The 25,116-nt window shown below is 40.0% G+C and overlaps 1 protein-coding gene across 3 annotated transcripts in view; it reads right to left on the bottom strand.

The window, feature by feature from the left end:
* Positions 1 to 25,116, bottom strand: part of LOC149309854 (thrombospondin type-1 domain-containing protein 7A-like) — a 358,854-nt gene that overhangs the window by 133,233 nt on the left and 200,505 nt on the right. For 2 of the 3 annotated variants that reach the window (XM_089533152.1, XM_089533150.1), the window contains exons 3-6: positions 11,061 to 11,309; positions 7,775 to 7,956; positions 4,153 to 4,221; positions 2,375 to 2,530 (exon numbers count right to left, since the gene is read on the bottom strand). In XM_089533152.1, coding sequence (XP_089389278.1) covers positions 2,375 to 2,530; positions 4,153 to 4,221; positions 7,775 to 7,956; positions 11,061 to 11,309 — 656 coding nt within the window. The remainder of the gene's footprint in view (positions 1 to 2,374; positions 2,531 to 4,152; positions 4,222 to 7,774; positions 7,957 to 11,060; positions 11,310 to 25,116) is intronic. The other variant, XM_089533151.1, reaches the window with a different exon arrangement.

The following is a 25,116-nucleotide window of genomic DNA, read 5'->3' as shown; positions in this document are numbered from 1 at the left end:
AAAATAAATTGAGATTATGACTTTTCTATTGCTATCCATCTTTGATGGAGACAGCTATCATCCTTTCAGCCATGCCAGGTGCATGTTAACAGGATGAACAGCAGGTATGCCAATAATGTAATGGGCCCCCCACTGCTGGTGCTCTCATATTCCCATCTTAATCCAGCTCCTTCAGTCTATTGTCATCTGCTTTCTGCAGAAAAGCGAACAAAATGGATATCACTGGAAGTGAGCTCCAAAGGAAGAAATAAGACGCTGTGACAGTGTTGGATGTATTTGTGGAGAATGAAGCACGCATGACAGCATGGAGTCCAGAAGGGGGGGCAGGGTTAGCGATGTGATGTGAAAAATAGGGCAGTGCTCCTGTACCTTTAATAGGTGTATAGAAGAGGGCATTTTAGCAAGTATTGCTTTTCCCACATTCTCCACATGTTGAAATTTCCTCTTCTGCACAAACATTAAAGACTCAGGAGTCCCGTCCCGTTTTTCACTTGGGCATAAGGAAACACAGCAAGAGACAGGCCAGCCTGGTGGCAAAAGACCATTAGCAACTGACTATTGGTGTGGTCCGGGACCATAACAGTAGACAGATCTAACTCATGCACATGAAGCAAACCCCCAGGGGATCCGATCTTCACAGAAAAAAAGAATATACAGAGAATCATAAAACCTGCATCATCTTCACTTTACTTAACTCTACCCCATTAAGAATTTCCCCTTTTATATTTTATTTATATCCCAATATAGACCCCAATTTCAGTCACAATATAGTTGAAAACAAATTCAGCTAAAACCAGTCATAATAGAAAACTAAGTGTTTTTAAAAATTAAATAAACTATTCTATTCTAAAAAAATTGGAAGCTTTTAAAACATAACAACATGGATAAAAGAACAACATGGATAAAAGAACCACTCCCATCCACCCTGCATTAAAAAAAACCCTTTTGCAGAAACCAGCTAGCCGCAAAAAGCTTATTTAAAGAAAGTGGTCTTTGATTTCTAGTAGAAGACAGAAAGGGGGCAATTCTAGCCTTCCATCAGAGGGAATTTTCATAGCCTGGGAGCAGCCATCAAGGAAGCCTTCTCATGTATCCTCACCAAGTGTTCTTGGGATTGTGATGGGACTGAAAAAAAGCCCAGTGCTGAGGATCTTCCAATTTGGGCAGGTAAATACAATATTTCAGATAGTCTAGACCCAAACTATACACAGCTTATTAGGCCACTGCTATCCATCATCTAGTGCTGGTCTGTGAGACTTGGCATCTGGACTATGGAGAATTTCCAGGAGAAAAAGAAACAGTTGCAGCCAGTGAACACAAAAATGTGGAAACCACATGTATTACACACAATGGTTCTGCATGTGCAGTTTGCCACTTTGACCTTGTTTTCCCCACAGCTTAAGCCTATACCCTGCAGTAAATTTCTATGGCAAACTATTATGACCAGCGGTAATTCACTGTAAGGAATAGTTTACCCTGCACACAGAAATGTTTTGTAGAACAAAATATTTCACTGAAAGCTAAATGTTAGGCCACTGTATGTGCACAAATCATTCTGGATGAATGGAGGAAAAAATGCCATAACCAAGTCTATGAGGGTTTCTTTTCATGAGTGAAGGTGACTTTCTCAGCAAAATAATTTTCCCCACAAAAATACTGACCTATCCACCTTGTTTTCTGGCTTATTTCCACTGCTCTTCATAACACTCCATCAGTTTCTTAACATTCTTTTTTCACACAGTTACATTCCGCATTATTAAACCAAGCTGATGGTCAAACATTTTCCATTATAAACTTCAACTGATTTTACACATAATTTTCTCTCTTTCTCTCCTGCTCCCTCTCTCACATGCACATGCACACAGTTTTTCTCTTTATAAAGTTGAGAATTAGAATGTTTCATTTTTATCTAAATCAAAAGCTTGTGTACTCTGCCACTAGGAAGAAGAACCAATGTCAGCAATGTGCATGTGCATGTGCATCATTCTTTGAAATTGTGTGGTTAGCAACACATTGCCTTAGAGTAAGAAGACCAGAAACACTGATTTTGATTTCATCTTCAGCATGGTGACAAGAGGTATAGTCTATGAAGACAGATTCAGAATGCAAAGAGAAATGATATGGGATGCTGAATATATATTAGTGAAAGTCAACATAAAACCCATTGTGTTTAGAGTTGTACAGGCTTTCCTTCAAGAAACTGTATTTGCCAATCATGACTACATGAAAAGATGCAAACACTTTTTAGAATAGACTGAATTCTACTTGTATAAAAGCCTTATGTCAAAATAAATCTAGAGTTCAGATGTTAAACCTCCTTAGCTCAGGGTGCAATGCCAAAAGCTAATTTCATTTAAAATGGAAATATACATACCTTTTTTGGCCTGTTGGTCATCACAGCTTTCAAATGTACATGGCCCCCAAGCTGACCAGGCTGATACCTCACACTCTATGGGACATGGAATATGGCACAACTGAGTTGTACTAGGAGTTGGGCCTGTGCACAGTTTCCAATCCACAGGTTTAGATGCTATGAGGGGAAAAAAGACATGATAATTTCTCCTTTTTTATATTTCAGTCAAGCTGTGGTGAAAGTCAACATTACTACCCAAAGTAAGGTTGCCAAGATCATTGGATTCTTGTTGTTGTTCTTGGGCAGTACCAAGGACAACTCATCGATGCTCAGTTAACATCCATAGAAAGTACCTTCTCATGTCAGACTGGCCCAAGATAATTTTTGTTGCCTGAAGTAATGTACAAGATTGCGGTTCCTCCCATTCCGTATACAAAGGCTGACTGACAGTTGATTGCCACCCCCCAACACTGGCAAAGGGACAGTTTCCTCAACTGCATCTGAAGACAAGTGGACTACCTTAGGGAGTGCAGGACAAGCCAAGAAGCACACAGCTCTCTCTTCCAACAGCTTGCTGCTAACTCCCAGAATTTGTTCACTGAAGCAACTGCCTCACTCTGTCTGGTGCCCTGTCCTTAAATGCGATGTAGTGTGAGTATCATGGAAGGCCATTTTGATGTAAATGTGGGTGGAGAAAAGATTTGAATGTATCATATTATGCAGCATTTTTGTTTGGCGTTCTCCCTCTTTTCAACATTTCACGGAAAAGACTGGGGCATGCGTGGCACTGTCCAACCAGCATCACAGTGTGGTTAAGATATCATATTTTTAAAAATGAGGAAACACACATACGCAAGGAGAAGCCACAACAATTCACTTTTTACCGAGTCTACAGACAAGAGCAAGATCCTGACTCCTACTCTCTTCTCTCCCCTTCCCAATTAACTGAATACGAACTACTTTTATACTTTCAGCTCAGTTTATGGCACTTGAAATAAACTGAGGACAAAGGGGAAAAGTGGGAGGAGAAGAGAGAAACAGCGGCATTTTCAAACTAGCTGAAAACATGGGACAACTAAGGATTGGTCAGAACCATCCCTGTCAAATCAGGACAGTTGAAGGGTATGTTTTTCTGTGAAACTGCAAAAAAATGACAGGACAATTGTTTCTGTGTACATGTGTGGTCCAGCAAAATGAATACGGCCAAGAGATAGTAGCAGCAAGAGTAGGTGAATGAGGTTCCCTTCCCAAGGTACCTATATGAAATGGCCCAGAGAGCTGGGAGGAGGAAATGTTTTCTGAGATTGATTCCTTATAGTCCTCTACAGTAGGAAAGAGCAAAACAGTGACATTTGGGAATATAAAATGTAGTCCCTCAAATGTTGTTAGACTGCAACACTCATCATCATTGGCTATGGTTGCTGGGTTTGGTGCGGGGAGGGTTTGCTTTAAACTGTAGAAAGCCTGAATCACAATATTTTCTATGATGCAGGAAAGAATATTCACAAGGAGTTGCTGGTCAGAGTCCATTACTAAATGCTCTCAACAGAATAAGATAGGTGGGTTCCTAAATTCTCTGTATTGGTTTGCTGATCTTAAATGTAATTATTATGCTTTTTATTATGCTTTTTATCATGCTTTTTAACATCTTGATCTTTTAAAAATGAAAGCCCACAAGTTGAGAAACATCCAAACTGATTTATGGAGCTCTGAGCACTCTATACAGCCAGCATAGTTCTTCCAAAATGGAGAGCATGTCCTTTCAACGAAATGTGAAGTGGATGGCCTCAATTACATACCTGTTATTTCAAAAGTGATGGACAGGAGTGGTGCAGCACTAGCCTTCGATGTACTCTGTGACTGACTTTCTGAAATAACATGGATAAAGACTGCTGTGAATACAAGAGAATGGAAGGTTCCAATGCAGCCTAAAATGGGATTAGCTGTTTTGAGTACAGCCTGCACAGCAGGTATGGGATTCCTGTTGGTTGCAAAGCTTTTTCCCTTTTCATTGTTACCACTCCCAAGTTTAACAATCATCCCTTTCAAGGCATTAAATGCCCAGAAGGCTCTCTTTTTCCTATCACATTCCAAAGAGAAAGAGAGAGAGAGAGAGAGAGAGAGAGAGAGAGAGAGAGAGAGAACAGGTTTTATGAAGCCTATGTAAATAAGAAAGGTGTTTTGTTGTTGTCATGTGCCTTCAAGTCAATTCCTACTTATGGCAATGTGCTTCTGAGGATTTATTGAAAAGATTTTTGCAGAGGTTTGCTATTGCCTTCCTCTTAGGTTGAGGGAACGTGAATTGCTCAAACTCACCCAGTGGATTTTCCATGGCTGAGCAGGGATTCAAAGAGTTTTCCCTCACCATTTCAATGGCATAAACATTTTAAATTGTCCTCTGCTGGTTATTTCAACTGGAGCATCAGCGCATTCTGAACACATGTAATTTTGAGACCTAAGCAAGGTTAGGACTTGGATGTAGAACCACTCAGGAATACCAGGGATCCCCAGACAGAGTTAGGAAAGACTTCTGACTGAGATTCCAGAGAGCCATTGTTGAAAGTACTGGGTTAGATGGACCAATGGGGTAGGTCAGTATAAGGCAGCTTCCTGTCTTCCCCAGTAAGATAACTGACTCTCTCAGGCTCTCAAGTATTCTGGGTAAAGCTGCATAGAAAATTTCCAACAGTATTGGGTTGAAATATCTGCCCCATACAAACCTTCCTGCAAAAAGTGAATCATTGTTCTGATTAACTGGGTCAAAATAGGCACCCTGTTACAAATGATGTTTTCACATATAAGGTGAAACAAGTCAAGGACACCTCTCTTCCTGGATTATGCAACTGTTTTTGCTTTTTGTTTTCTTTTTAATAAGCTAATGTATACAGACCAAATACTGGCATATTCTGCTGCACGCCATTCTAACATGTGGGCTAGATAAACTTATTATTAAAATTTATTTGGGTTTTATTAACTATTTTTAAATTTGTAAAGAAGATGATCCACAGTTCTATTATACCATATGTTTAAATCATTTTACTTAGACTTAGACCATTAATTTTTTATAATTAAAATCCATCGAGAGGCTCTCTTGTACAATCTCCACTGAAATTAATAGGGATCATCAGGGCTGGCCCTACCATTAAGGGCCATTGATCCTGCTGGAGGCAGAAACAAAGCTTGGAAAAGTTAGGGTTTTGGATTTAATTCCCATGATACACCTAACAGTGTGGCCAGTGTTAGCTGAGGATTTCTAGAAGTTATAGTCCAAAAAAGTAACTTTTCCAAGCTTGGGGTTGCAGAAGCAGCAATGAATTACTAGACTGCTCCCTTCTCTTGTTAGTACAGAGATGTGTGGCTCATACTCTTTGTTCGACTCTTCTTGAACTACCCCACTGCCCTCAGCAGTGATGAAAGATGCTATCCATTTGGCAGTACTGAAGTAAAATTAACATGCTGATCTGTTCAGCTTTTGTACAAGAAATGGAAGGGCAGGGAGGTGCTCTTGTCTTTTGCCTCAGGCAGCAAAGTGCCTTGAGCCAGCCTTGGAGATAAAATACCAGAGTTTGTGATTTGGTACAATTTCCATTTCAATACACACATACACAGACAAGGAAGTACCTCTGTTTAAAGTGTACAGTTTCTACAAGTCGCAAGATTAATCTAATAGAAGATTAGTAGGGCAGGATGGTCCACACAGGGCTGGCCCAAGACATTTTACTATGTAAGGCAAACACGAAACCTCTACTCCATAAAGAAGAGCTGACTGGACTAGCATTTCATAGAATTATGTAACCTTAGAGGTGGAAGAGGCAGCTAGTCCAGACTTTTGCCAACGGAGGTACTCCACAGCTAAAGCACATGTGTTAAATACATCCAGCTTCTGCTTAAAAAGCACTATGAAAATGGGGCCAATACTTTCCAAAGCAGCCAGACTTCTCTTACTGTCAGTGACTCCTTCCTAATATTTAACTGAAAACTTCTTTTATGTAGTTTGAACCCAATCATTTGGGTTCTATCCTTCAGAACAGCAGAGAACAAGTTCGCATGGCCCTTCAAATACCTATCACTTCAATACTGGTAAACACACAACATCATCCACTGCACCTGAGAGCAAGAAACTAGCTTAGGGCCATACAGCACATGGCATAAACAGCTTTGTCTTTCAACACCTTGTTGTCACTGTCCACCTGTCTGAGACTTCATTTGTCTGCTGGTAGGGCCCACTTTGGATCTATGGATCCCTTTTCTTTTGGAGTCTGTAAGGGCATAGCATAGATGCCCATGGTATTCGTACCAGATTTGATAAAAATGTGCTTGCAACCTAAAGGTGCAGAAGGCATACAAAGAATGATAAGAGAATCACATACTGTAAAATGAGATCCTTGTCCACAGTAAATGAGGGAGAGAAGAAGAAATGTGCAAGAGAACTTTTGGTTGCAAAGTCAGAGAATGTGGGTTTTACTTTAACAAAGATTGAGCTATCAAAGAACTATACATGACTTGAAATACTGAGGGGGTTTTCTTGGTGCTGAAAACATTTGACTGCTCTTCTATATATTTAAGACCTTGGACTGTTCTGGGCCACAGCATGGATGACAGTGGCATAAATCATGATACCACTGATCCCAGGTAACACCTGGGTCGTCAACATTGACTCAGTGATGCCAGACAAATCCATTAGGTCAATGTCAAACTAATTCATAGTTAAGTTGCTTGAGGCCAAACTGATAAGGAGAATGCTACAACCGAGGAGCAGAACACATACTTTTATAATACCCCAGGCTCAGGCCCCAGAATCTTTGATTTTAGCATCACAGCCAAAAGGTATTCTGCTCCCTGAGTGAATCAAAGCTCCAGAAGTACATTTTCACACACCAGTTACACAAAGCAAGTGGCTATTAGAAGCTGACTTCCTACTGAGAAATAATCTCTAATTACAAGATACTGATAGCAATATTTCACACTTGTACACTGTTTTGAACTGTTCAAAATCCATCTGCATTATCTAATTCTAATTCTTACAATAACCCCACCAAGTAAATCAATTTCCCCCATATTACCAGTCAGAAGACTTCAAGCTGATAGGTTCACAACCTATAGGGTTGAGTTGAATCTGAACAGAAAGCTTCCTGATTTGTAGCTCATTATCTTAGGACACTTTCACACTACACAGTTATAGCACTATGGTTTTACTTTAACTGCCATGGCTATATTCTCTGGAATCCTTGGGTTTGGGGAGGTTACATAGCTATGTGTTCTGAAGCAGCTCTTAGCCACTATGACAACAGTTTTCATCAGTGCTACAGCTTGGAACACATTTATGTCATACAAATGAAATGTGATTATAAATGAATAGAAAAAATATACTGGAAGGTTTAGCTTTCATGCTAATTCATGTGCCAGTGATTCATAATATACCTTCTTTTTCCTTGAGAGTATTTAAATAGGAGAGGAGATTTTCATTAGCTTGCACACAATATATCTCCCGGGTCTGAATTCCACCTCCACATAGAGCAGTTTGATTCCCTCGTCGTTTATCCTGTTGGCTAAGTAAAGGGTCAATGCGACATTCTGTCCATTCTGTTGTTCTCCAGCCGTACCTGAACCAGAGAAATGGTCAATCAACAAACTTGACTATTAAACAAAAAATAAATTAATATAACTCAGGATGCCATAAGCAATCCAACCTAATATATAATTTTTTGCCCAAATTACTAGCAGGGATACAACATAAAGACTTATATGTTACTTTACTAAAGAAGGTTAAATTCAGATGACATTAACTGAACTTTGGGTACTAATGAAATCATTAGGGGAAAGTGAATTACAACTTAATATATATTGATTTCAATGAGAACTTCCTAACAAAGACAGCAGTGCTATGTATGTACACGTATCTAAAAATAGTCTAAATTAAACATGATGGAACTTAATTCTAAGTAAAAGTGTGGTACTAGAGCATAATAGTAGCTTGCATCAAATCCAACATTTTCTTTTATTTAGAAGGAATCTCTAGTTATATTAAACAGCAGTTAATTATGGGAAGAAATATATGATTTCATCTATTGTTATTATTTTTTGCACTACAAGAGAAAAGGGACTGGTAATTATGGAATGAATAATTACATGACTTCGTCTATTTGTTTGTGCTCTAAACAGGAAAAATTGCATCCTACAAGCTAGCAAAACCGTGTGTCTGGGCACCCAAACCATAGCTTGAGGAAAATACAAATCAAGATATGTATGCACTGAAAAAGTTAACAGTTCTATGGGGATGAGAAAAAGAAATGTCCAATGTATCTTTGCAGGGTCACCCCTGCCATAAAGCAGAGTATGGCAAGTGCCTCAGGGAACTAATTTTTGGCATCATAGGTGGCCAGTTAGTATCTAATGGATTAATATTATATTGCCAGGAAACGCAGGAGACTTTTTGTGCTTAGGTGCTAAAATGACTTGAATGGCTTAGGATATTATGCACCTCAAGTACAGTGGAGCAAGGATTTGCTGGTCTAACACATGCAGTAAAACATCTTGGGCTGAGCCTCTTCTTTTCTTGAATAACATAAAAGCTTGTTTTTACACATCAGTGCATAATTCTAGCTTTTGTCCCTGTACATCCTTTCCAACCCTGCACATTCTCCCCCACTATGGCAGTCCCTCTCCTTCTCCCTCCCTTTCTCATTTTTTATTTGACAAGGTGATGGAGGCTGTTCTGGGATGCTACAATCTCCCAGCTGAACCATGGGGAAATATGAAAAGCTGTGAGCTTTCCAATCAGCCAGTGCATAGAGAAAGAAGATCAGTGATGCTAAGTTAAAAAATCTCAGTCAGCTTTACAAAATGTCACCAGAGGCTCTACACAATGAGTACTTTAAGCAGGTATCAAGGAAAACACTTCCAGAGGCCGTAAGAGATGCAGAGTCTCTTCCTCCCACCCCATGTCTTGAGAAAAATGACAATGGCCCAGAACTAAATGCAGTAATACCAAAATAGCATTATCAAAAACAGTTTCTCAAAAGTTGCAGTCCCTCTACATCTTTGCTCAGGAGTACATCCTATGGATTTCAACAGGGCTTATTTCTATTGGCCCATGAATTTTCTTCCAAGGCTACAAAATCAAGATGAAGAAAGGGGGGCTGGTAGATTGGCCAAGACACACCGGCCAAAAGTGGCATGCCAGCGCTGAAACTAGGGTTCTGGAGTATGCAGCAACCGCACTCTCTGGAACCCTAGTCCATACGGGCTGCAGCATCATGGCGGCATCCTGTCCACATGGGCACCACCATGATGATGGCAACGATGCACAGCATCAACATATTGCTGCATGTTGTGTACATCACGAGTGCGCCATTGGTGCACTCGTGACGTATGCAACGCACCACACACAATGAAGAACCGGGTTCTTTTTACTGCAGAGAGACACCACACGGTTTGGCGGCTGCGGCATTCTCTCCTCGTTAAAATGGGCGACTGCAGCCTGTCATTTCGGGGTGATCTGTACTGCCCCACTGTTAGTTCAAATTAGAGTAGATTGTTAAATCAGTAGAAGTTGCGTTAAGTGTTGATTTACCAAGTTAGCATTGATTCAGTGGGTTTATACTATTTAGAAATAACAACAGCTTTAAGACATTGTGTCTATGTGCTAATATTAAAGTTATTCGGAAGCTACAGATAAAATAAATAATTTGAATTTAAAGAGTTTACTGCCACATCACCTGAGCTCTAAACAGGAATAATTTAATGTAAAGTCGAAGGATTTCATGGCCGGCATCCATAGTTTTTTGGGGGTATGTGGCCATGTTCTAGCAGTTTCTTTCTGATGTTTCACCAGCATTTGTGGCTGGCATCTTCAGAGAATGCTTTGCCTGGAAAAATTGGGTGTATATATACTGTGTGGGAATGCCTGGAAATGCAGGAGTGATTTGCATGTGTATTGTTCTGTGTTGATGGCTGGCCTCAGCCTGGGGGGCTAATGCAAACGACGATTAATGTCTGCTAATTGGTGATCATTATCTGCTGGGAAAGCTCCTGACTCTGAATGGTTTCCCAGGATTATTCCCAGGAATAATTTACTTACTGTTACTTTTCCATCCCACTCCCACTGACCAGTTACTGAAGACATCAGGATGCTTAAGGAATATTTATCAGCCTTGTATGTAGATCAAGTCTTTTATCCTTCAATATGCACTGTACTTCAAAGAGAGATTCTGTTGCAAAAGCTTCTGTGGAAAATACTATCATTGTTTAACAATTACACTAAATGCTCCTCAAATCAAGTCATATTGCTAGTTTGTTAATATGGACACCAGTTTACAATACATTCAAAATAAGACAACATTCTCCCACAGCATAAAGCAAATGGGATTCAGTTCTCATTATATATAGTATATTTATTTTATAGAGCTAGTACCTATTTTATTAAAGATATATAACTGGATAAAATCTGAATATCATCTTTCACTTATGAGCTTTCTCATGCCTTTGGTTGAGTTGCTGTGAGGTGAACAGACACACTGCATTCTTGCATGTGTGTTTGTGTTGAAAACACCTATCAACTTATGGTGACTTCATGAATATCATAGGGTATTCTCAGGCAAGGAACACTCAGAGGTGGTTTTGCTATATGGGTACTACAGCTTAAAGGCTTTGGGCGTATGAAATGATCAAGATTTATATAAATGATCAAGATTTAGATAATACTTACGTGATACACGGAGCCACCCCATCTCCTTGAGATACACACTGCTCCATTTCTTCAAGTTCTGGACACTCACTTTCACTGCCAATAGGAAACTGCTTAATGGTCCGTGTTCTTGTACGATTACCTTTAGGAGACGTCATATCAAAACATGTTTTGGAACATGGGCTCCATTCAGACCATTCTGAGACCTGGCATTCCTTAGGCATCACACAAGACTGGAAGGTAATTGGCAACTTCTCTTGCTGACAAAAGCTGTAAAACAATCCCATAAAATTCACTTGGTTAGTATAATAACTATAATATGAGAAGCACATGAAACAGACATCCTCACACTTCATTTTATATTTTATGCTAACTGTTAGATGGAAAGAATTTGTTCATATACCTATTGTAAGCAAACACTAATTTGCTATCACTTTTTGATTATACAGTATACTCTGGCTCCAATAGGAGGTGGTACATTGAGCATCTTCTTAATTAGACAACAACAAGGAAGGAAGGAATGGACTAATTTATGCAACTAATATTTGCCAAGATTTTATTTATGACTTCAGAAAAAGATAAATTGAAATATTTAATTAATTTCTTCATAAAAGTTTGGACTTTTCTGAGCTGTCAGTTAATGGTTTCCTTTCTCCATTTCTCGTCACAACTAATATTGGAGACTTGGTAAGAAACAATAGCTCCAGAGTTTAGAACTGCAAGGTGGGCTTCCTGGAACTGTCATCTGGAAACTGGAAGAGCCTCAAGAACTGGGGATTTGGGCACATTTCCAGAGTAGATGTGTGGGCCAAGTTGGCATCTGGGTTTGTGGCAAGATCTGGTACCCATCTCATAGAATTATACAATCACAGAATCATAGAGTTGGAAAAGACCACAAGGGCCATCCAGTCCAACCCCTGCCATGCAGGAACTCCCAATCAAAGCATACCCAACAATCTAAAGTCTCTTTTAAAGACCTCCAAGGAGGGAGACTCCACTACACTCCAAGGGCTGTCAAACAGCCCTTGCAGTCAGAAAGTTCCTCCTAATGTTGAGGTGGAATCTCTTTTCTTAAGCTCCCCATCTGTGTTATGTGTCCTCCTGTAGGTACCTAACTATTTAAGATTTGGGTGCTGTCTGTAGGCAAAAGTCCTTGCAAGGTCAACATTATTGCCCAGAATAAGTTGAAGCTCATTGATGATACATCTGAGTGGTCTCAGTTTGGAGCTGTATGCGATACTTAGTGGGGTTCTGCCTGTCTTTAAACTGTTATGTTTTATCTCAGCTAATCACCATACCCTCAAGGTTTGCATTTTTATTACTATTAGTATTACAGTTCACCCACACAGCCTCCTCACTCAAAGGTATATATGTCTGTCTCTAGGCACTTTACGCCATGCATCTGTTGAACTACAAAAGCTTATGCTTTTGAAAATGTTTTTTTTTCTCCTCAAATGTCTCAAATGTGCTACAAGATCCCTTTGCATGCTGATCCAGTCTTACAATGGCCTGTTACAGACAGCCAAAATAAAGCTGCTTCGAGTCACAGTGGAGGTATGGTGTTTCAATGATGCATGCGTCCTAAGAGTCCAGAAGCCACACCAAAGCCACACTCCAGTTCTTAGGGCTGGAGCGTGGCTTTGGTGCAACTTCTGGACTCTTAGGACGCATGCATCATTGAAACACCATCCCTCCACTGTGACTCGTAGCAGCTTTATTTTGGCTGTCTGTAACAGGCCATTGCTATGTCTTTGTAATTCTTTCCCACTGGTCATTCAAATCATGGACTAAGTCAGCTCCTTTGTCAACAGTTTGGCTGTTCACAACACTGCAATATCCTCATCCACTTTATGCCAAATTACATGGAAGTTGCGAGCAATAAAACTGTGGTCTTTTCAACTCAAACCATGTTTTCACATTACCTCTCTCCCACTGGCCCACTGTTATGGGCACTATTATATTCTACATCACTGCTATACCTGTAAACTGACAATTGAGAACTTACACTGAATATGTACAAAACATTAGCTGTAAAACTCCATCCACTAAATATGGAGATTAAAAACTATTGTGTATTCTGCTGTGATAGAATGGTTGTTAGAGATTCTTCATTAGACACAGTCCAGTTGCCACATACAAAAATGCCACAGTTATATTCCTCATGCAGCTAGAAGTGAAAAGTTTCCAACTGATAAGTGCATTATCTTATACATATATGTGTAAGTGAATCAAACTACTGTTTTTCACATTAAGTCCCAGACGGTTGTGGCAGTCTTTGAACTTTATCACACCACAGGCTGCTGGAACGGGACGAGAACGGAATGGAAGGGGCCAGGAACGAGTTTGGAACAAGTGGGAGATGCATTTTACTGCACACAAAGTCCCTCACTCGTTCCGTTCCATTCCCCATCCGTTCCAAAACAGTTCTCAAAAATCTCCTCCTCTGGGGACGGATTGGGAAGGGAAGGGAACGGAACGAGAGATGGACTTCCTGTATGCAGTAAAATGCGTCCCCCACTCGTTCCGTTCCCTTCCAGGCCCCTTTTGTCCCGTTCTCATCATGTGCTTGGAGCCTGTGCAATAAAGTTCTATGAGTCATTCATCAACTTCTGTAGCCAGGATATAGCCTCAAAAGTCAGGGTTCTTGGCCTCACAGAAGACCTCACAATGGAGGTGGCTTGATGGCCTCTACTAAATGCTGGGCTTGGGAAGATAGTTGAGGATGGAGAGGGAATGTGAATTAGGGATGTTTAGGAGAAGGAAAGAAAACAATTATCATACTATAGTCTCCATGTTTTATTATTATTGGATGTTCTTTTCCGTTATTCAACAGTAAATCCAAGAGCTAAGGGTGTTGAATGCTGTTGATTTTGAAGACAAAATTGGATATACATGTTTGCTGGGATTTCAGGTATGTTTTGCAAGAGAATAGGGAAACCAGAAAGAATAAATAATTATAATAACTGGGAGAGACTATCTTCATTTTGTTATAAACCAAAGTGGGCACTGATGGAGAGCATTGTCACATTTGACAAGGCTGCTGTTGTTTAAGAGAGAAATGAATCTACTGGCAAATATTCATTTACACAACAATATTCTATACTGCTTACATACCAATAAATATCTGGAAGCAACACTTACTGCTGATAAAGCAAAGCTTTTCCTTAAGCACTTTGACTAGAGAGTAATCTTGGTAAGCATAATGGGATTGACTTTGGAGTAAATACAGGATTCCATTACATGTCATACTAAATTTTTCATTCTATAAAGTTAACAAATGCACAGCAATTAAAACAAGGAGGCAAAGAACACATTAACTGTTATGCCTTGCTCCATCATTTGCTCTAATTTAAAGTAAATCACGTGAGCTGTTGAAGCTAAATGAAAGTGGCCATTACAAAGATTTGCTTTCATTAAAGAAGCAGCAGGAGAAAGGAAGAGTTTGAAGGCTAAACCATGAGATGAGATCACAATCAAAGCAGAAGGTAATGGAAAGAAGAAAAAATAACTTGCAATGTAATACAGTTCTTTAAACAGGATGAAGGCTGCAAAACTATCCCCTAGATAGGTCACAAGCGATGCAAATATTATTATAAGGGTTAGCATAGAAGAGATGTAAAACTTCCAGAAACTTTAAAGTCTTACTTTTTTCCTTCCTGGGGAGTGGTAGGAAAATTCTAAAATTTGGGAAAATTGACATATATACACTAACTAATATTCATATAAAACCCAAAGCCAAATTTATTTTACACTTCAGCAACAAAAATGCTTAGTTGATATATTTTGACATATAAAACTATGTATGTTGGCAAATTTATAAAATATTAAAAATTAAAAAAAAATGGTTTGCACAAACAGAAATGTGAATTTACCCTCTGCTATAGAGAATGCTACAACCTGATGCACCCTATGCTACTGGAAGCACATGTAGTTTTTGCTATTTGAGAATGAGGAAACAAAAAAACCCCACAAATTATGAACTAAACAAAATAAAGTATTTTATTTGGTTAGAAACAATTTTGAACATGGGACATACTACACCCTTCAATAGGGTATCATCAGAAGAAATTAGGTCAATGTCTTCTCATGAAAATGACATCACTTATTAGTAGAAGAAATGCATAATAGATATGTATATTGTATACATATACACTGAGCCCTTCCCTTACATGGGGGATCTGTTCTGGACCTCTCAGTGTAAGGGAAATTCAGCCTATGCTGGAGCCCCATTAGAAATAATGGGGCCTGTGCCTGTGGCGCAGCGCGCATCCCATTACTTCTGCCGAGGCGTGCAAGGGCTTTTTCCAGCGCGGCTTTCAGAATACACTGAAAGCCCATAAGGCATGCCCAAGTATGATGCGGGCACACTGTACAGCATGCCTTTCTGTGGTGGTGAGATTGTGTGCTCCTTGAGAGGTGTAGCAAAAGCAGTCAAAGGACATAATGCAAAGTCTGAATGAATCACATAATAAGACTTCAGCGAAAACCCATCAATATAACGATATTCCAAATATATGTTCCAACTACAGAGATGAAAGAAGAAGAAACTGAAAATTTCTATGCTGGAGTCCAGGAGAATATTGATCGCCCAGCAAAACAAGACTTGCTTATCATCAGCAATTGGAATGCAAAAGTAAGAAATAGAGCAGAATCAAAGATTGTAGGAAAATTTGGCCAGGGATCAAGAAAAGAAGCTGATTTAATTTGTGAGACCAACAACCTGTTCATCAAAACAGCTTCTATTATCATAAAAGAAAACTGTCAATTACTATATAATAGGTTGGAGTCATATTCCATATTTATCTTATACTCCTTGGTTTGCACAAATAGGCTCATAATTTCTGTTACAAACACACCATCAAATTACAGTGTGCCTCCATGATACGCAGGCGCAATTTACATGGCTCTCACCATACGCTGAAAGTCGTGCCAAATGAAGGCTTGGCGCGCCCCGGAAAGGGTAATGGCGCACCGCACTGCAGGCACAATTCATACACAGAATTCCCCTTACACAGTCTGGTCTGGATTACATAAACTGGAAAAATCATAGAGCTTCAGGGGGAAAAAAGACATTATGATCCCAAAGCAGTATTTTATTACAATGACCAGAATAACTGCTGAGCATAGGAAGCTGTATACAAAACCAAGCCATAGGAAGCTATATACAAAACCAGTGGGCCAGCAGTGTTTCCATACATCTTGAGCAAATGTCATTCTCATCACTTGTTACATGATCCTCTTAAGTGAAGAACTCAGGCACTAAACCTGGGACCTTCCACACAAAACAGGGCTGGGGAACATCGGGTCCTGAAGTCAATTATGGAGGTTCAAATATCCAAATCCACCTCTCTGGGGTTCCCCAAAAAGCAATGACCCCTTTCCCATGGTATTAGGTTCTCAACCTTTATATAGCTGTTCTAAAAGGTTGAAACCCATCTCTTAAGGCTTGGTTATTACCAAGCTTTAAGACAAAACACACTGGTATTTTTGGCCCACCCTTTAGCATTTAGTCCTTCTCACTAAATGCGAACTCCTGGGAACTAAGGAGAAATTGAATTCAACCCTTGGTCTAAAAGAGATTCTCCATCCTTCATATAAAGCAAATGCTTCTGAATTAATACTCCTTTCATCAGACATAGGGTGTTCTTTTAGGTAACCAATAGGGATGATAATAGCTGTCAGTTTTCCTTTCTCACATAATTTTCAAACTTCATTGCCTTCCTCCTGAATACGAATAAGAAATCTGGAAAATATTAAAATTCTTCTCTATAAATAAAGGCAAAATTTAATCAGAATACCTGATGGAGGGGAACAAATGTCCCAGCCTGCCATGTAAGTAGATGAAGAAACCTTCAGAAAATAAAAATAGCAATAATAATGGTGCCAGCCGCTATTCACTACAGACATGGCTGAGTACATAGGGTTTCAAAACCAGATTTTTAAGAGTTAAGAACACAAAGCCTTGAGCTGAGAGGGATAAAACAGTCGGTTTTGCTTTCTTCCACATTCAAATTGTTTTCAACCCAAATATTGACCATCTCAAATAGCAAGACATCTGAAACTGTTGGCAAATTATTATTTAAAAAGAAGAAATTATGTGAAGTCAAAGTCTTTCATAACCAGCATCCAGAAGAAATTATATTTATCTGTACTGGCCAATACTGGGGGTCCTGAGTCAGCAAATCTTCTATTGTGTCGGATTCTGCCCTAGTTTTCTTTTTGACTCAGCAAATTCCTCCAAGCTCTACCATGACTTGCTAGATTTCTGCCTGCTCACCTCTCCATCCTTGCCCATAGGACAAGTATTCCCAAAACCAAAAGTTGGCAGACCAATACAGAGTGGGATTACTTCTTGGTTGAAGACGTCAACTGTTTAATTACATAATTTACCAGTAATTACTCAGTCACGCTTCTGCTCCTTAATTTTGCCATCCTACCTGCTAGCTGCAAGGTTAAGGGCACTTTTAGCAATAAGGAACTTTGTCCCTTATCTCCTTTCATATTTAAGATCACTCCTGCTGCCCAGTACTTCAGTACTTCCTATCTAAAATAGTCAAGGATGAGGAAAACAACTGTTGTCAAAAAAGGGTAAAGGGGGAAAAGCATGGTTTCATGAAAAAGATTGCCTCCTTCAGGTCCGAAATGTAGCATCATCCCTTTCTAATTCTGTATTATGCTAGCAACAACTTCAAAAAGCTACCTATATATCAGCACTTGATGGGGGAAGGGAGACATTATACATAGAAATGTGGAGCATCAGGCATTGCACACCTCATATGGTGCCTACTGCTAAGTGCTAGCTCTGTAAATTGGCTCCAAGTTCCCTACTAAGAGGGAAAATGCATACATTAGTGTCCAGTCTGCTTTTAGTGCTGGATATGGCTTTTATTTTTCACATGAGAACCATGGGGTGATTGTAGACAATAATAAGGCACTGGAGAGCACTCACATTCAGCAAATGACAAGTGCCGAATGATACCTTCAGGTAAAATGGTTGAAATATATAGATAAATCTGACCATCTGAAACTGGGGTGGGCGACAAATCGTCCTCTTAGTTGGACTGCATCTACCATCATGCCTCATCACTGGCTGTATTGGCTAGGGCTAATGGGAACTGCAGTCCAAGAATATTTAGAGCATCACAAATTGTTCACCTTACTCCAAAACAAAATGATTTCTAAAATCTACAATGGTGATTTGGACCAATATCCCTTTTAATAAAATGAAGTTCTACAAACTAATGAAGATGTTGACATATTTAAAGGAAAAATATATACAGAGTATCCCTTATCTGAAATGCTTGAGAACAGAAGGGTTCCATATTTAATTTTTTTTCAGACTTTAGAATATCTTTATTTGTATAAGCATAATACACAATACAAGTAACCTGTATTTCTGAGGGCGGAGAGAAATGGCAGGAATCCAAGTGTTATGCAAAGTGCAAATTTACACATCCTGCCATTTTACAGATCCTCACGTCTCTCTCCAGCCTCACATTTCATTTATTGGCTACATGTGTTGAGTATGAGCTGTAAAACTGGAGATAAACTGAGGATCTGAGAGATGAACGAACAGGAGTGCCACAGCTGCCATCTCAGTGATGGGAGTAGGCAGCAAAACGTTTCAGGTTTGGGTGGTTTTCAGATTTCCAAATTAGGGGTGCTCAACCAGTTCTACATTTCCAAAGAAATCTTTCAGGTTATAATTATGAGTCCACATGTGCAATTATGTATGTATGCTAGAAAGCACATGTGGACATACAAAAGGATTATAAAGGCTCTTTCTAGCTGATCTAAAGAAGTATGGCTTCTTGCAATATAACTTCCTGGTTTTTGCTTCAAGTTGATAGCTTATGCCAAGCAAGACCTATTACAGTGATTTTAAAGGGCCACAGGACTCTGATGTTTTCATTGAAGGGCAGGGTCATATGAAATATGATCATACTATGGTGCCTACATCAGTGTTAAGCCAATGCCTTGCGAGTCAGTAGCATGCGGTATAGTTGAAAATTTTCAAAGTGTTGGTGGTCTGCATGTTGGTCACCATAGCCACAATTCCTAGGAGGGCTCAACAATGTACACAGCTGTGTAGGTCCACATCAATAACCCATTTCTAGCTGTTTTCATCATCCACACTAGAACCAGCAGGTCTGAAGCCACCCTTCAGGTTTCTGCTCAATAACTGGGAGAAATTGCAACAATATATTGTTACTGGGGAAATTAATACACACACCCAGCCAGTTTCTCTGAGTATTGCAGCTGAATTTTGAGGGGCTGCTAATCCCTGTTAATTAAACACAGTCCTCATGTTTAGCCCCTAAAAGGCCTTGCTCCACTACACCAAGGATACTACCATTTGAATGGCGGAACTACACCTTTTGCATGGAGAAATACTTCAGCTGGTCCCATAACACAGGGGTAATATTGAGGTAAACCATCTCTTTGTATATGGCTCTCCTGCCATAAGCCTTGTTTTCTTTTCTGTTGCAGCTGCATTGCCTTTTTATGATTGAGTTTCTTGACATTGTTTTACTTTTTACAATTTTTTGGCATTTCCCCCATCACTCCCTGATTTTATTCCCAGCACACTAGAGCTGTTAACATTTATTTTCCTCAACTTGATTTCCCTTTTGATTACAGACTGACTCTTCTATTGTTCAGGAATGAATAACGTAACTGAATTCAGCTGGGGGAATGCTGCCAACATAATCTCTGGGTACATGTCAGAAATAAAAACAATTGAATGCTGAGTTGTTATTTCCAGCTTTAAATGGAGGGGGACAACCTCCTACATACTAACAGCATAATATTTCTGAGTTTAATAACAATGCCTTATGCATCAGTAGTGCAAGTGCTCAGCTATAGACCATTAACTCTTCATGAAACAAAGATGGGGTCTCTGTTTCAGAGACTTGAGGGGCTCTTATTTTGCAGATATCATGTGACTATTCAAGGTATATTATCCCCTTGTTGCGGACAATATTGCTTTCCCTTATTTGTCCTCATTTTAGCTGCCTATATATTCAGAGCATTTATGCTCACAAACTCATTTCTATTAGTTTTTGCATCCCAGAGTAGTCAACAGAGGTAAGGTTTTACCTTTCATAAAGGAATACAGCTGACCCTCCACATTGTGGATATTAGCAGCAGAAAGTGGGGAAAACATGAGTATCTCAAGCCTCCCCCCCAAAAAAAACCCTTAACTATTAATATTTAATGCCAGCTACACACTACTGCCTTTGAAATAAATGAGCACAAGTACCTTCAAGACACTGCTGCAGTGCTTGTGCTCACCTGTTCCAAAGGCAGAGGCAGATGGCTGGTGGGCTCTCCTGCCTATGGGAAACATGGCTGCTGCCCCTTTTGCCTCTGGAATGGGGTAGGAGAACAGTAAGGGGTTTCTCTTTACTCATTTCAAAGCCAGAAGCCGATGGTTCGCTGGCTTCCCAGCCTCCAGGAAGCATGGCAGCCTGGAACAAGCAAGGAGAACATAAAGGCACTTCCCTTCACTCCTTCCAAAGGCAGAAGTGCAAAAGGCACCCCTTTTGCCTTTGAAATGAATGAGGAGAACAGAAAGGCTCATCCTTTTGCTCCTTCAAACTCCAGAAGATGATAGCTGGTGGGTTTCCCTGGCTCTGAAGGAGTGAAGAGAAATGCCTTTTCTCTTAGTATTGCATCTGAAGAATTTTGTTTATATCCACAAAAGTGTATGCTAAAATAACAACCAGTTAGTCTTAAACATGTTGCCACCTTTCTTTTTCTTTCTATCTCCTTTTCATTCTGGGATTTGTAGTTGCATGAGGTATTTAGAATTCTCTGCCTGGAAACTACTACTAAACCAAGCTATAAATTCCAGGGATTCTGTAGAATGCAGCCATGACAGTGGTATTAAAGTGCTACAACTGTATAGTGTGAAAGAATCCAAAATATCTTGTTAAATGCTCAGTGGGCAGTGATTTCAAATTATGGACAGTGATAGCATAAAGGCATGGGTGTTCATTTAGACCACGGGTGCGCAATCTGCAGCCTTCAGATGTTGCTGGACTGCAGACTCCATTCTCAGCATGGCCAATAGTGAGCGTTCAGGTATGCTGCAGTAAAATAACATCAGGAGGGCTACATGTTCCCCATCCAAGCTTTGCCCTATGATATCACATGTGCCTTTTATCAAGGGCAGTTTTGTGAAAGCATATTTGAAATTCCTAAGTGACAAGTGTCAAAGCAGTTGCAACAAGAACACCATGAGTAATCTATTTTGACTGTATGCCATCATTCACATTGTACTGTACACTGTTGTTAAGCATCTCCTCGAACCTTTGGGAATAATGGGCTGTTATAGACAAACAGCAAAGCCTCTGTTACATATTTGCAGTTCAAGAACTGACTGAATAACCACTTTGAAAATGACTTCCAATCACCCAAAATACAAGTTAAATTAATCTAAAAAATTATTAGACAGAATTAATAAGAATCTAGGGTGCTTTTTTAAATTAAAAAACAACGTCGCTACACTAATAAACTTAAATAAACAAACTTTTTCTTATACCCTGCCTTTCTGCTGCAGCAATTAAGGCAGCTTACATGACTAGAATATGTTGGAATAATGCATACTTTCAATAAATAAACTGATACCCCCCCCCCCCTTTGAAACAGGATTAAATACAATACAGTTTTAAAATTAAACCTGTTGAAATGACAGCAATTTTCTAGTAGAGGCAGTGGTTCCATAAAGTAGGGAGAGTAGAGAAATTAGATTGCCAGAAGAGATCCGTCTTGACAGTGTTTTTGAAGCTGTTTAGGCTGGTTATTTGATGGATCTCCTCCGGCAAAGTGTTCCATAGTCTAGCAGCGGAGAACATCCTCTGGGAGGTTGTCATTAGTCTGGTTTTCATGGGTTGCAATAAATTCCTCCCAGAGGATCTGATGGTGCAGGGAGGATTGTACAGAAGTAGGCGATCCCTTATATAGGTTGGACCCAAGCCATGTAGGGCTTTAAACATAATCATCAACACCGTGTACTGCGCCTGGAAACCAAGAGCCAGCCAGTGAAGAGATTTCAGAATAGGTGTAATATGATCACTTCTAGTTTTACCAGTGATCAGCCTGGCTGCCATGTTTTGTACTAACTGTAGTTTCCGGACTAGGTACAAGGGTAGCCCTGTGTAGAGTGAATTGCAGAAATCGAGCCGTGAGGTTACCAGTGCATGAACTACAGTTTCTAGGTCCCTTACTGCCAGGAAAGGGCGTGACTGGCGTATCAGCCGGAGCTGATAGCAGGCACTCCTGTCACATTCCCTTGATTTATCATGTGAAGCGACGGGTCTAGGAGCACCCGCAGAATGCGAACACAGTCCTTAAAGGAGAGCCTGACCCCGTCCAAGACTGGAGGTGGCAACCCAATACCTGGTTTGGGGGTCCCTACTGTAAGTACCTCCGTTTTGTCCGGATTCAGCTTGAGTCGGTTTTCCTCATCCAGTCCATTACTGCATCAAGACATTGATTGAGGGGAGAAATGCCATCTGTCGTCATGGCTGCTGACCGAGACATGGAGAAATACATTTGGGTGTCATCAGCATACTGATAACACCCCGCCCCATGTTTACGGATGATTTCTCCCAGTGGCTTCATATAAATATTGAATAGCATTGGAGACAGGATGGCGCCCTGAAGGACGCCACAATTAAGCTCTGTTTTTGAGGAGCAACAGTCCCCAAGCATCACCCTCTGGAATCTGCCTGAGAGGAAGAAACGGAACCACTGTAATGCAGTGCCTCCAATTCCTAACTCTCTCAGGCGTTCCAAGCAAATGTCATGATCTTTTGTGCCAAATGCTGCTGAGAGGTCTAAAAGCACCAACAAGATCAGGCTTCCTCTGTCAATGCCTAGACGAAGGTCATCAGCCAGTGCAACTATGGCAGTCTCCACCCCATATCCCGTCCTAAAACCGGTTTGAAATGGATCTAGATAATCGGTTTCATCCAAGATCACTTGGAGTTGAAGGGCAACGGCTCATTTGATCACCTTGCTCAAAAACAGCAGATGTGATACAGGCCTATAGTTTTTCAAATCCAGGAGGTCCAGGGAAGGCTTTTTCAGAAGCGGCCTAATGACCACTTCCTTTAAACATGTTGGAACACAGCCTTCCCTAAGGGATGCATTGATGACATTTTTGAGAAATGCCATCACGGCATCACTCCCCCGGACGGCCAGCCACAATGGGCAGGGATCAAGGGGGGACCTCATCATCTTCACTTTTCTAAGGATCTCAGAGAAAGGAACTGCTAAACCTCCTCTGAGTATTCTTTCCCTAAGAAAACCCTATGAAATTCATGAGGTAGCCATAAGGCAACAGACAACCTGAAACACACACACACACACACACACACACACACACGAGCAGAAGACACTAGATTACAATTTAAGGCTGAGATTCTAAACTTTCTGCATTAGCTGTTGACCTGAATCCTGTGTATTACTTCTAGATAAATGTATTTTAAGATTAATTAGAAAAGAAAAAGCAATACACACATCCCAAAATAAAATTCAGGGATCATCCTGTGAATGCCTTTTCAAAGTTAGCATGTAAAATATGTTACCCAGACAATGGAGATTCTGTTCTCAAAAGAACTCAGGATTTTCATGTATAATGGAAATTTTCTCACACTCTTATTTAAAAATATTTTATCATAATCGCTTTACTCAAATTAGAAACGCAAAACAAAATTCTGTAAACTGTTAAATGAATGTGTAAACAAACTAGTCATTAAAAAATCAGATTGCAAAGCTGAAAAATGTTGCACTGTGTTTCTTTTCACAGCCATTTCCATGAATTCTACATAAAACTGACTTCTCCTTTCCTGAACACAGGCATAAAACAATGTGAGTGGATAGAGCTGAATGATATATATGAAAAGGTAACTACTATACTTGCATGTCAGCATGATGTTGTGGCTTAAGCATTGGATGGTGACTCTGAAGACCAGGGTCTGAATCCCCACTGGGCCGTGGAAAGAAACTGGATTACGTTGAACAAGTCATACTCTCTCTGTTTCAGAGAAAGGCAAAGGCAAACCCCCTGTGAAAAAATCTTGCCAATAAAACTCCACCTTACGGTTTCCATATGTCAGAAATGATTTGAAGGCACACAACATTTAGACATTATGAGCCCAACATTTCATTTCTCAAAGGAGATTTTATATTCATTTCACAACAAAGACACAAGGACACTGATTTTCATAGCCCACTATCTCTTTATCTTGTGGAGAAGTGTTGAGAGAATTTTCTCATGAGGAAGTTTAGATTACAATTTTCCAAAATAATATTCCTTTTTAAATCTGTAACTCTTCTTTTATAAGAACCAGCATGGTATACTGGTTTGAGTGTCAGACCACTGCTCTGGAGACATTTCCTGCTTGGCCAAGGAATCTCAGCTTGGCCATGGAAACCCACTGGGTGACCTTGGCCAAGTCACACCCTCTGAGCCCCAGGAGAACATAAAGACTAACACCCTCTGAATAAATCTTGCCAAGAAAACCCCATGATAGTGTTGCCATACGTCAGAAAAGACTTGAAGGCACATATCAACAACTCTTCTTTTAAAATTATATTTCAAACTATTGCTATTTCTAGGCAAGTGATTACTTTACCTTCTGCACAAAGTAAGGAAGCCAACAAACTTTTGTTGGACAGGCTGTCAGAAATCAACTGAGTTGTACACTGTTTGCCTCAGCAAGTATTTCACTGGCACTGTGGATTCCAGTCTCCATTACTGTGCCCAGCACCCTAAAACAAGGTTGAAAACATCCTTTTCCAAGTTGAACTACCTCTCCATCATCTCTGGCCAGAATAGCCAATAGTAAGAAATGATGGGAAGTGTTGTCCAATAACTTCTAGAGAGCCACAAGATGACCATCTGTCTGATACCTTGCCAACAAGCGAACAAAACAGGAGAAAACTTTGAGATGAGTAAGGGTTGCAGGGTGAGACTTTTGTTGTTGTTGCTGCTGAATGCCTTCAAATTGTTTCCAACTTATGGTGACCTCTTCATAAAAATTCCACATGAGCTCTCCTCCTCCTC

This window comes from Sceloporus occidentalis, unplaced genomic scaffold, assembly GCF_023333645.1.
Source record: "Sceloporus occidentalis isolate IW3139 unplaced genomic scaffold, rSceOcc1.0.p SCAF_7, whole genome shotgun sequence".
Taxonomy (NCBI): domain Eukaryota; kingdom Metazoa; phylum Chordata; class Lepidosauria; order Squamata; family Phrynosomatidae; genus Sceloporus; species Sceloporus occidentalis.
The sequence above is the reverse complement of the archived record's forward strand: the minus strand, read 5'-3'. Positions and strand labels throughout refer to the sequence as shown.